The sequence below is a fragment of the Empidonax traillii genome, unplaced genomic scaffold (assembly GCF_003031625.1).
Source record: "Empidonax traillii isolate 1590-97213 ecotype Southwest subspecies unplaced genomic scaffold, ASM303162v1 scaffold905:size246956, whole genome shotgun sequence".
Lineage (NCBI taxonomy): Eukaryota > Metazoa > Chordata > Aves > Passeriformes > Tyrannidae > Empidonax > Empidonax traillii.
Window position 1 is genome coordinate 56,348 of NW_020956098.1, and position 11,764 is coordinate 68,111.

The window sequence follows — 11,764 nt, forward strand, 5'->3', positions numbered from 1 at the left end:
CACTTGTCACAATCCCACCTTCCTTCTGTTCCCAGCCATATGTTCCCCTCCCCTCACACCAGCACTGGCACCTGCCTGACTCCTCCAGTGAGCTCAGCCTGAGGAAAGGGAGAAAAACCTGTGATTAGTTGTTGGCAACAAGCTACAGAATCAGTTTTAAATTTATAATAATCATAGAATCACAGAATGGTTGGGGTTGGAAGGGACCTTAAAGACCATCCAGTTCCAACATTGCTGCTATGGGCAGGGGCACCTTCCACTAGACCAGATTGATCAGGGCTCCATCCAACCTGGCCTTACAAGGCATATTTATTTGTGATTAGTTTATGTTGTTGTTAATTCTAAAATAGCTATTTTGTGTAGTTAGGTATTAGCAACTATATATCAATTTATTATTCATTTACGTAACGTATAATAAGTATAAAAATTTTCTTATGAGTAGTCATGAATTATAGTTATCAATAATGAATATAATTTATAAATTACTATATTCGGAATACCAGAACCGCAGAAGATTTTGATGGCCCAGTAAGAAGCTGTGGAACAGGGCAAGCACAGAACCACAAAATCAATTAGGTTGGAAAAACCTCCGCGATCGAGTCCAACCTTGTCAATCAGACCATGGCGCTGAGGGCCACGTCCAGCCTTTCGTTCAACACCTCCAGGGACGGTGACTCCACCACCTCCCTGGGCAGCCCATTCCGATGTCTTATCACCATTTCTTCCTCATGCCCAACCTGAACCTCCCCGGCGGAGCCTAAGGCTATGTTCCCTATGTTCCCACCACAGCAGCCCCTGCACTGAGGGGCTCACAGCTGGTCAAACAAATTACGTTTTCACGCACCAGTGACCAGCGAATTACCACAAAAAAAAACCCTTTCACATTCTCCCGGCGAGACACCATACTCTACCCCCTCATCCCTCCGCCCCCTCCCCGTTCCCTCCGTGTTCCCGCCCACTCCCGGCGGCCGCGGCGCGCTGGGGTCGCTGCGCGTGCGTGCTGGGACACGCTGGAACCGGCCGCGGGATCCGGCCGGGAGCGATCACCGGGAACAGTCACCGGGAGCGATCCCTGGGAGCGATGTTCCGCCGTCCCCCGCGGAACTTCCGCGGCCGGCGGCGCGCAGCCTCCAGCGGCAGCAGCGAGGGCGAGCCGGAGCCACAGCCGCGGCCGGAGCCGGTCGCCGCCCCATCTCCAGACTCCGGCGCCAGCTCGCCCTCGGAGCAGGAAGCGGAGCCCGAGGAGGGCGACCGGGACTCCCCCGGGGGTGCCGGGGCGGAGAGGCCGCTGCCCTCGGAGGAGCCGACGCGGAGCGGAGCGGCGGCCGCGGGCCGGGGGCAGCGCCGAGCCGGGGCCGCGGCGGGGCCGGGCCGGACAGGGAAGGAGCTGCTGAGCTTCGGCGGCGAGGAGGAGCGGGAAGGTGAGGGATGGGGTGTGTGTGTGTCCCTGGAGAGCACGGGTCGGCAGCCCCGGGATAGCGCTGCCTGGGCCTGCTGCCTCACCGAGCACCGGGCTGAGGGCCGGGAGCCGCTGGTCACCTTGTGCCTCTTTGTGAACGAACCCAGCGGTGCCGGGTCGTGGGCAGGACTGTTAAGAGTTTGCAGAACAAACCCATACGAAAGTGTGAGCTAGGCCTGTTTAGTCTGGAGAAGAGGGATCAGATCCCGTCTTGAGACGAGATCTGATCAATCCGTACAAGTATCTCAAAGGCAGGTGCCAGGAGGATGGCGCCAGACTCTTTTCGATGGTGCCCAGCGACAGGACGAGGAGCAATGGCCATAAACTAAAACACAAGAAGTTCCGCCTCGACATGAGGAAGAACTTCTTTACTCTGAGGTGGCAGAGCACTGGAACACAATGCCCGGGGAGGTCGTGGAGTCTCCCCTTCTGGAGACATTCAAACTCCACCTGGATGCGTTCCTGTGTCACCTGTTTTAAGTGACCCTGCCCTGGATGATCCCCAGAGGTCCCTTCCAACAGTAACAATTCTGTGGTTCTGTGAAAAGTGGTTAGATGATTATTTGTGTCCACGTGCTTTTGGCTAGAAAGCATTTGAAATCTTACAGCTGAAGAAAACCAGAGAGAATAAGTAGTGTGTGATTCTGTGACTAGTTAATAAGATTAAATAAGTGAGACATAAAAGTTTAATCGACTCTTTTAGGGTGTTACTGTTGCGGCTGATGACACGATGTGACCACTTTGATGAACACAAGCTACAAAGAAATACTGTGTTTTAGCTCTGCATCACTGCTGTGTTGAGGAGGCTGAGCTGCACAGTTTTTAATTAAGAGGTGTTGGATCATGAGTGATAATGCCCTAGGAAGAAAGAGATTTAGTCCAGCCAGAACTTCAAAATTTATGCTGTGCATACCTGGAGATCTACATGCAATTTTATATGTGATACTTACATATGCATGCAGATGTTGCTGTCCTTGTTACTCAAAGTCATTTTGTTTTATCTGAATAGGTGAAGAGTTTTTCAAAGTTAAAAAGCCATCTTTCAATGAAGTAACCTTTAGAATTCAAAAGAGGGAAAGCCTACTGCCTGCACAGAGAGAAGCTGAAGAAAGCAAAAGTAAGTACTTCTTTAGTTAAGTATGTTATAAAACACTTATATGTCAGTATATTACAAAATCAGTTAATGGAGAGTAATGTGCAAATACTGCTTTTAAGGATTTTTTTTGATTGTTGCTTTACAGATTTATAATTTTAATCTATTTGTGCTGAAATTATTTTCAATATGACCCTGGTAAAAGAGTATCAGAACTTGAGAGGCTGTTCATGAGAAGACCTGATTATGCAGAACCCTTATAGTACATCAAAGTTAGTAAAATTCTCCTACATTTATACATCAGCATCATATATTTCAAACTATGTGCCACCTGTTCACTGCTTATTGCTGTCAAATTGCAGTTTGATCTGAGTATTGGCAATGAGAGAAAATGTGAGCTTAGTAGGATTTTGTTTGATAAAAATTAATGTAAACCTTAAACTTTGTGTTACTAAATTGTGTGCTCTTGCAGCATTCAAATATGTTAATTAAATACACAACAGCCTTGATTATACTGATTGTATTCCCAGCTTCATTGAACTATAGTAAGTTACCCAGAGAAGTTGTGGACTCCCCATCCCTGGATGTGTTCAAGACCAGGTTGGATGGGGCTCTGAGCAACTAGGCCTAGTGGAAGGTGTCTCTGCTCATGGCAGGGAGGTTGGAACTGGTGATCTTTAAGGTCTCTTCCAACCCAAACCATTCTATCATATGTTTCCTGGGAAATTTTGAGTTTGTGTTATTCACAAACAAGTTTGTCTAAAAGTTCTCTACCCCTTTTGACACCTCTGTCAGTTCACAGATATAGTATATTTGCTAGTGTTAGATTAAATTAGATTGAGAAATAATTCCATTTGAGATTGTGATTCAGATGAGATGGTAAATTTTCTTAGTAACCTTTTATAAAAGTGTATCATACTCTTACAAAAAGTGGCACATTCAGCTGTTCAGTAATCTGATGATTTATTGAAGATGTAGTGGCAGATGAAAAGAAATCAATTTTTTAAGGAGTTTGAGAATAACTGTAGGCAAGACATATACATAAATGTTTATAGTTTAAATAAGAGCTCCCTCATTGTCAATGGTTTATAAAAAGTGCTTTCTAAATACAGTTCTTCAAGTCAAGAGTCTAAATATGCTATGAGCTATCAGAATATTAATCAGTTGTTGTCTGAAAGCTGATCTCATTGCTTTGTGCATGTAAATACGCCCTGTGTCCCAGAAGGACTATCAAAGATGCTTTGATTTGAGACAAGAACTGCCTTGTCAATGACTGTCTTGGAATGTCACAATTTGACATGTTTTGATGAGAGCAGGTGGGGATGCACAAGTGACCAGCCTTTGCTGCAGCAAGCTGTAAATAATTACTGGAAACCAGCTATGGCACATCAGATTCCAGCAACAAAACTAAAATCGTGAATCTTACTTTTTTTCCCCCTAATACAGAGATCTGCCAGTTGGAGCCTGGAACTGGCAACACCAAAGGCACTTGTGAAGAGGAGGATGAGGAGAAGGAGGATGAAACTTATTCTTCACTGAATGAGGACTACAATAGCTCAGACTCTGAAAATGATTCCAGCTCTCCACGGAGAAGGAAGGGTTTATCACCAGGTTGGTTTTTGGATTTTTTTTTTTAAATGAAGTTATTTTAGAATGTTCTTTGTTTGAAGTACATGACTGTTGCAGTTAGTGTGGTTACTTGAGGGTCTCTCCCGGCTGCTCTGTGAAGGTTTCCAGGGCTGAGATCACCCCCTCCCCCCCGCTGCCCGTCCCTCGTGGCCGGGACGGGCAGCGGAGGGACCTCTACCAGGAGAGAGAGAACACGCTGCACGCAGGGAGGCCAGCAGGAAAGAGCCTTTTATTCAAATGTCCCCCAGCTTATAAAGGCTGGTGGGGAGAAGTGGTGATTGGACATTTAGATAGCCAATACAAAGAGACAATATAATAACTATGGCAACACAGGATCCAATGGTAGACAAGTGAGTTATCAGCTTCAAACTCCTACACATGACAAGTTAGGGGAGAGGAATCCCACACAGCTTAAATCATGTAAGATGTAGGCATCTCTTTGTGCTGAGTCAGGGATACCCTTCTTCTGGAAGAATAGCAATGATTCCCCCATTTTTTAATTGCAGATGTTTGTTGCATTTCTTTGTTGATTTTGGGAGGGCATCAGAAATTATGACCATTGGCTTTAGAAGAAAGGCAGGAGAAAATTCCTCTTTATTGATACACAATTCCCTTCATGAGATGAAAATAAAACTTTGCTTTGGGGCTGATGTGTAAACTTTTGTTTCCTTTGTAAGCTGACTAAATTAAGTGACACTGATCTTGTGGGGAGACAGAAAAACAGGATGAGCTAACAGAGATTTATTTAAAAGAAAACAGTTTGAGCTTTGTCTTGGACTGAGAGCCACTTTTTAAGGATGTTTTCCCGTCTTCTTATATCCAACATGGTAAGTGTAGTAGAAGAACATCTGGTGTCGTTTATCCAGAGTGGTGCTGAAGTCGTGATGATTGGCATTAAGAATGATACAGAGAGTTGCTTTTAGTCTTTTGCATAGATTTTCTTTCTCCTTGGTGCAGGTGATATCCCCAGTGCAGCTCACATTGAGAGCGCTCAGAGGAAACGTCACTTAGCCCGGACCAAGGCTGATTATCTTCCACTGGATGTGTCAAACAGTCACCAGGTCTCTCGGGGTAGAAGAAGAAGCAGTGATTTTGAGAGTGAGGATGAGACTGAAACAAAGAATATCGATTTTGCCCCTAAAATGAAAACTCTTAGGCAGAGGATGACTGAACAAATGGGTGAGTTTGTGTTGTTTCTCCCAGTGGCTTTGTTTTACTGTCTTAAAGAATGTGAGACCTGTCCAGTAAGCAGTGAGTGCAGTACTAGGCTTTGCTCCTCAGGGCTCTTGGAAGAAGGCTGTACATCTGGTACTTGCAGGTTATATGGGACATAAATTTTGTTTAGGTCTTACTTGTAGTTGTGCAGGATACTTTGAGAAACATTTAAAAATTATTTTTGGCTTTGTTGACTGCAAAAAATTGCCTTGTAGGAGTCACATTTAATGTGGATAAAGTTACTGTAAATCCTGCCTCCTGCTTCTGGTCTGGTCTTCCAAGTGCTCTCCCTGCATTGACATTATGGCTCTTGCAAAAAAGGAAAAAAAAAAAAGCAAACCATCATCCCAGCCCTTCAGAAGTGAACACACCTATTGCACACAAAGCATATCTGGCTTTTCCACTGCTTTTATCCTCTTAGAGCTGCTTATAGTGTTGTTTATGAAGCACAGGTTTATTTTATTATTTGAATAAGGGTTATAAGGAATGCATAACTACGAGCCAATTCTGCAATTCTAATTAATGCTAATGAGATATTTTTGTTTTTTTAGTACAGTGTTTTGTAACACCCTTTGGTTTGTTGGTAACAATGTCACTCAGTGTGTTACAGGCTATACTTCTCTTATTTACATGTGTTATACACAGCTTTGCTTAGAGACATAAACCCAAGATGTTTGTGCTCCTCCTACTGCAGTAGCTGACTGAGAAACAGTACATTGGGGAAATTAATATTAGTATGAATTCTACAAATCCCAGTAGCCATTTCCAAGCATTCCTTGCCTTTCAGTTTGGGAGTTCTCTGGCTGCACATTTTTCATCTGCTGGTTTTTGTGTGTGCCACTTCCTAGCAGTGGCTGGGAGACCCACTGTTGCTTTAGAGGGAGGAGAGCATGAGAGGGGAAAAAAAAATAAAGGATGCAATTACATCTAATAATGATTATTTTAACTTGCAGTGCCTGTGGGTGATGGATCAAGTGATGATGAAGCTAAGTGGGAAGAACAGCAAATAAAGAAAGCTGTTAAACTGTCTCAGGTGACACATGCTTTCCTAACAACTAAAAGTTGCTTTTTGCTCGTAGGCAAGAGAGTTTGTTTGGAGTACTGTCCTGTCTCCTTCCTGCCCTCTCATCAGAGAGGATTTTAGGAAGTTATACCCTGATTCTTCAGGGAAAGGATGATTAGAAATATGGGAAGATGATAAGGACTGTCTGTAATCTCTGTCTGGCTGCTGAGAAGCAGGATGGTGGTGTCAGCCCCAAAGGCAGGTACCCATGTTGACAAGAGACTCTGAGAAGCAGAAAAGAAAATTTTGAACTCCTGCTTTTTTTTCTGCCATGCAAGGGATCTTTAAAGTAAGAGTATGCAAACAATACAAGTGTTATAAAGTTGCAAAGCAAAAATTATTATTCTATTATGCTTAATTTCTGTAGGGTGGCAATCTGAGAGCTTTCTTCATAGTTCAGCAGAATTCTGTCTTTTTTCCTCGAAATAATTGGCAAAAATGAACTGTATTCTGATGAGTTGGAAGTTTTGTTTCTGGCTTGGATCACCTATTCTAGATCAGACTGGGAATATCTGAACAGCCAGCTCTTTATGTCAGAATTGACAATTGTAGTAATTTTCCCGATTTGCAAATTTTGGAGAATAGAGGACTGGGAGAAAGTTATATCTTTCTGTGGCTGGTGCTCAAATCCAGTACGGTTGGTGATCTTGGGTCCTCATACTCTACTTGTTTCCGGAAAACTTAATTCTGCTGTTCAGGAAACTGTGACAATTTTTAGCAGTAGACCTTGTTAGTCATACACTTCATGCTTCAACTCATTGTCTTTTTAGCTAGATTTTTTGGTGATTGAAATATGTATCTTCATATCATATATTTAGTATTCAAATGATACATCTTGTTGATCTCTAGAGCTGCGGAGGGATTAACAGTGTAAATGATGTTTTCAAACCTGACACTTAATTCTTGTAGGAAACTTATGATGATGCTTCTGTGCATAAATATCAACCAGCTAAACCCAAGTTTGATACCTCTGTTTCTCTACCACCTGTGAATTTGGAAATTGTGAAGAAGCGACTGACTGAAAGGTAACTCCTTAACTTGTGAGTTGTCTGAGTTTTTGTCACAGAAAGAGACAACAGCTTTGAAGTCTTATTTTTTCCAGTGTGTTGGGTGATTTTTGTGTTGTTTTCATGAGTAATGCACCTTTTATTATATCTCATGGAGTACTGCAAATTTTTTGCTTTACCTCTCGAGTCTTTTTTGTAGGAGAGTATTTTGGCTTTTAAACAGTGTTTTTGTCAATTAGACCTTTAGAGAGTAGATTCCATTTCAGAGAGTAACTTCAATTTAAATGGCAGCAGATTTTTGTGCTTGCTGGTAGTTTTTGTCAGGAGCATTGGTTTGATGTTATGTTTGCCCAGCAACCAGAGCTTCATCTGGGGGCAGGTGGAGCTCACACTCCTACCCCTCCTATGGTTGTTCTTAGACCAGCCGCAAAAATAGCTGAATATTTCCTAAAGCAGCAGTAAGTTCCCTGCAGCTTGTTTAGAACCTGCCTGGATTTTTTCTTTATTCATGTGCCAGCCTGTGACTTTTATTCAGCAGTTCAGCTGCTCTGTGGGCAGCTGGAGTGTCCTGGGATGGATGTGGGAAGGACAGTTGGGGTCAGGCAACTTAAGGTAAGCCATCCCCTGTCATCCCTCAGAGCAGTGGGAAGCAGCTGCTCAGATAAGTTTAGACAAGTAACATTATACAACTGAATTGTAAATACGTGCTACAAATTTGCACTGAGCTCTATCTGTATATGCCTTGCTTTGTACAGACAATCAGTGACACATTTGTTTGAAGAATTGTAACTAAATTGGGCTAAATATTTGTAGAATTGTATGCTTTCATTGCCATAATCACCTGAAGGGAATTGAGTTAACTGAAGTAGGAATTTACGTACAGAATCAAATAGGGAGAATGAGGATACAGCTATCAAGAGTGGGAAATCTGTCTGGAAAACAGCAAGAAGGGGAGAGGGAACCTGTTTGATGTCAAGTTTATATATGTGTTTATCATAATGCTTTTTTTTTTTTTTTAACTTGTAGCACAATAAAAAAAAAAGCTTAGTTCAGTTATTTTTGAAAAGTGTTCAGTTCAGGGAAGTTGTGATCTGTTTCTTGGTTCTGTTACAAGCTGAGCAAACACTTGGGATATGTAAGGAGGGAAGGGTAAAAAAAGGGAGGAAGCAGAGTTTTAATGTATACAAATGTACTATCTATCTAATAGTGACAGATGTAGACATCAGATTTTGTGTTTTATCACATGCTAGGAAGAGTTGTCAGTTGGTTTGTATTTAGTAGTGAGGACGTTGTGTTTATAGGTACTGCTGTCCATGCATCTTACATTGCACTGGTATGGACGTGCTGATGTGAGCTGTAGTTTTCCCCAGATTACTTTGGGTACAATCCACCTGATAATGTGATATCACATGATTTGGCTTTTTTATATTTGGGAGGTGTGCTGTAGTGAGGAATCCAGGTAAAATGTTAGTGGTGCTTTCAAAACCAGCGCCATATAAATGATATGTGGGTCTCCAAAGGACGATGCTTGTCCACACCCCGTACTTCTGCAAATGTTGGCACGGGTAGGTCTTTCAAAGCTGCTTAGGTCAAATGCAAGTACTATTATTAGCACAGGCAGAGATTTTGGGTGTGATTATAATGGGAAATCTGTTTTGGAATGCATCAGCTGTTATGTTGGCAATAGTTCTGGTTGTCTGGGTTTCTCTTTTAGGATAACATCCTTACAGGATGTGCACCGTGCCCACCAGAGAGAGTATGAAAAATACATGGAGAACATGGAGAGCTCGAAGATGACCGTCCAGGAGTTAGAGAAGCCTTCAGATGCAGCTCTGAATTACAAATTCTACAGGGCCATGAAAACATATGTAGAAAACTTGATAAACTGTTTGAATGAAAAAGTATGTATATTTTTCTCTCTCTCTTTTTTTTTTTTTTTTTTTTTTTTTTTTTTTTTTTTTTTTTTTTTTTTTTTTTTAATTTAAGATGATAAAAGTGCTTTCTGTCAATGAAAGGATTTTTGTTTGGAAAGGATGAGGAACACCATCCAGTTAAAAATCACAGTTGTATTAGAAATTTCAATGTAGCAAGATACAAAATACAGAGAAAACAAGTCAGTCCTCACCTGAAGTGATGATCCAGCTAGTGCAGGCATACAGACCTGAGCTGTGGTCTCACTTAGATTCTGTTGAATGAAAACAAAATATTGTTGGAGGGAGTTTTCTGCAGTTCTAGAAAACAGCATGGGCTGAAGTTGAATGAGAAGTGACACACAAGTTCATTTTTGGGATCTCAAAACGTCTTTACTCAGGATTACATAGCAGAGGTAGGAAAGCATTTTGTGTTAGGTTCAAGCTGGGATTGAGTTAACAAAGCTGTGTGAGAATTGCATGTGTTTCCTGAGCTGCAAACTTCAGTGTTTAGAAGGATAAAAGTTGGGAGAAGGGGAAGAGCGACCTGAAGTTTGGCCTTACTGGAAGTAAACTGCTGTTATCCTTTACAGATTGTGATATCAAATCTAATTTACATCACTTAATTGCATTACAATTGTGAATTTCTTGAAGTAACCAGAAAGAGAAGAAATGTTAGTTAATGAATACATTTTCTTTAATGCTGGTGGCTCAAAAGCAATCTGAAAGCAAACAAGGGGCACCAACAGTGTATTGGTTAACCCTTTTGTATAAAGTCTTAGGTAGTCCCTGATGATCAACTGGCTCATCATAAATTTACTTTATGTTTTCAGCCTTATAAAAAAGCCTGAAAAGCTCCAGTGATCAGTAACTTACTTTCCAATCTGTGATACTTCAGTTCTAATTTCACAGCTATACTAAAAACCCACGGAAACTGGGTTTTGTTCTTTCTTGTGGGGTTTTAACCAATCGAAAACCTGATTACTGTTTACTGTATTTCAGCTGAAGGACATTAATGAACTGGAATGGGCTGTACATGCACTGCTTCAGCAACGAGCCATGACAGTATCAAAGAGAAGGCAAGAAGAACTGAAAAATGAATCTGCTTATATTAAGCATGTGACAAGTTAGTATGAAGTTAGAAGTTACTTTCTTACTGAAACATCCGCTCTTTGAGCAGAAATACACAGTTACTTTTTGGGTCAAGGTTTTAATTCTTGTCTTTACCCTCCTTTCCCCTTCCCATTGTCATTAGGTGTGTCCTACACTTCATTTAAAATTCTCACCTCAGTAATGCTCAAGATTCTGTTTTTCTCTGCTTTCATTTCTTTGAATATAACATGACCTTGTCAATTTTTTGCTATTTGACTCAGCAATTTCCTATCAGTATCTAAAACATGGAAGTCAGTTTTCCAGTAGGTGTTAAGTTGGAGAAAGCTTGTTTATTGTGGAATTCTGTGAAGATCTGAAAAAGCAGGGTATTTAATTGTCAACATCACTTTTACCTGAGAGTCTTTAAGGCAGTGTGTGTGCTCAGAATGGAGATTCCAAACCAGGAGGTGACCCTTAAAAATGTGGCAGAACATGAAGAAAGAAACCACTTCGTGTATGGGTTTTATCTAAAAGAAAACTGTGTTTTCAGTCACTGTAGGAAAAGTTACTACAGTCTTCTTATCTCATATTTTCCTTCCACACCAATATATTGTTTGTATGCTGTGTGAATCTCTAGCTGCTGCTATTTAAAAAACCCAAACAAACCAGACCTCCAAACCCTTTAAAACTGTTTAGGCAAAGCTGAGAGCAATATGCTCGGGAGCTACTGGGAACAGATGGAGGCCAGATGCACTGGTTCCTGGTAACTACTAATCCTGTGGGTTCAGTCTTCGTGGGATAAACTGCTGATGAGAGAAAGTAGCAGCGTGGATGATTTTGTAAAATGGTGTAGCAAAGTGACGGCAGGTGTTAAGAAGAAAAGGGTAATGCCATAACAGTAGTTACCATTAAAATGGTTTTAATTCCAGCTTATTACAAATGAGGCTGTGCTTGCATGTTTAGCAGCACTTACAATTGTGTTTTATGTGCCTAGTTATATTTAATATAGTGGAAAGACTGTTTTTTCTTATAGTTCAGGAGTAGGACAATTTTTTTGGCATGTTGTACACATATCAACCAGCTAACAGTGCTGTAAAGGAATTTACCCTTAGTTACTTTGGAGTTTTGATTAGGTGGTTTGATTTTTTTTCATTGGCTGTTTTCCAAATGAAAAATAATAGAAGGACATTCTTTGTTTCCCATTTGGTAAAAAGAAAAGGAACTTAAAAATCTTGTCACTTATTTTTTGACTGTATTTATCTTTAATAGGTGGGAATAACAAACCAACAGAAGGTG

General features: G+C 41.4%; 1 protein-coding gene across 1 annotated transcript in view; it reads left to right on the top strand.

Moving 5' to 3' along the window:
* Positions 1-1,029: 1,029 nt before the first annotated feature.
* The window catches only part of GCFC2 (GC-rich sequence DNA-binding factor 2), a 20,693-nt gene continuing 9,958 nt past the window's right edge, over positions 1,030-11,764 (top strand). Inside the window, exons 1-9 of the mRNA XM_027902753.1 lie at positions 1,030-1,211; positions 1,350-1,421; positions 2,469-2,576; positions 3,999-4,163; positions 5,139-5,360; positions 6,350-6,429; positions 7,369-7,484; positions 9,181-9,367; positions 10,379-10,502. Coding sequence (XP_027758554.1) covers positions 1,082-1,211; positions 1,350-1,421; positions 2,469-2,576; positions 3,999-4,163; positions 5,139-5,360; positions 6,350-6,429; positions 7,369-7,484; positions 9,181-9,367; positions 10,379-10,502 — 1,204 coding nt within the window. The 5' untranslated portion in view covers positions 1,030-1,081. The remainder of the gene's footprint in view (positions 1,212-1,349; positions 1,422-2,468; positions 2,577-3,998; positions 4,164-5,138; positions 5,361-6,349; positions 6,430-7,368; positions 7,485-9,180; positions 9,368-10,378; positions 10,503-11,764) is intronic.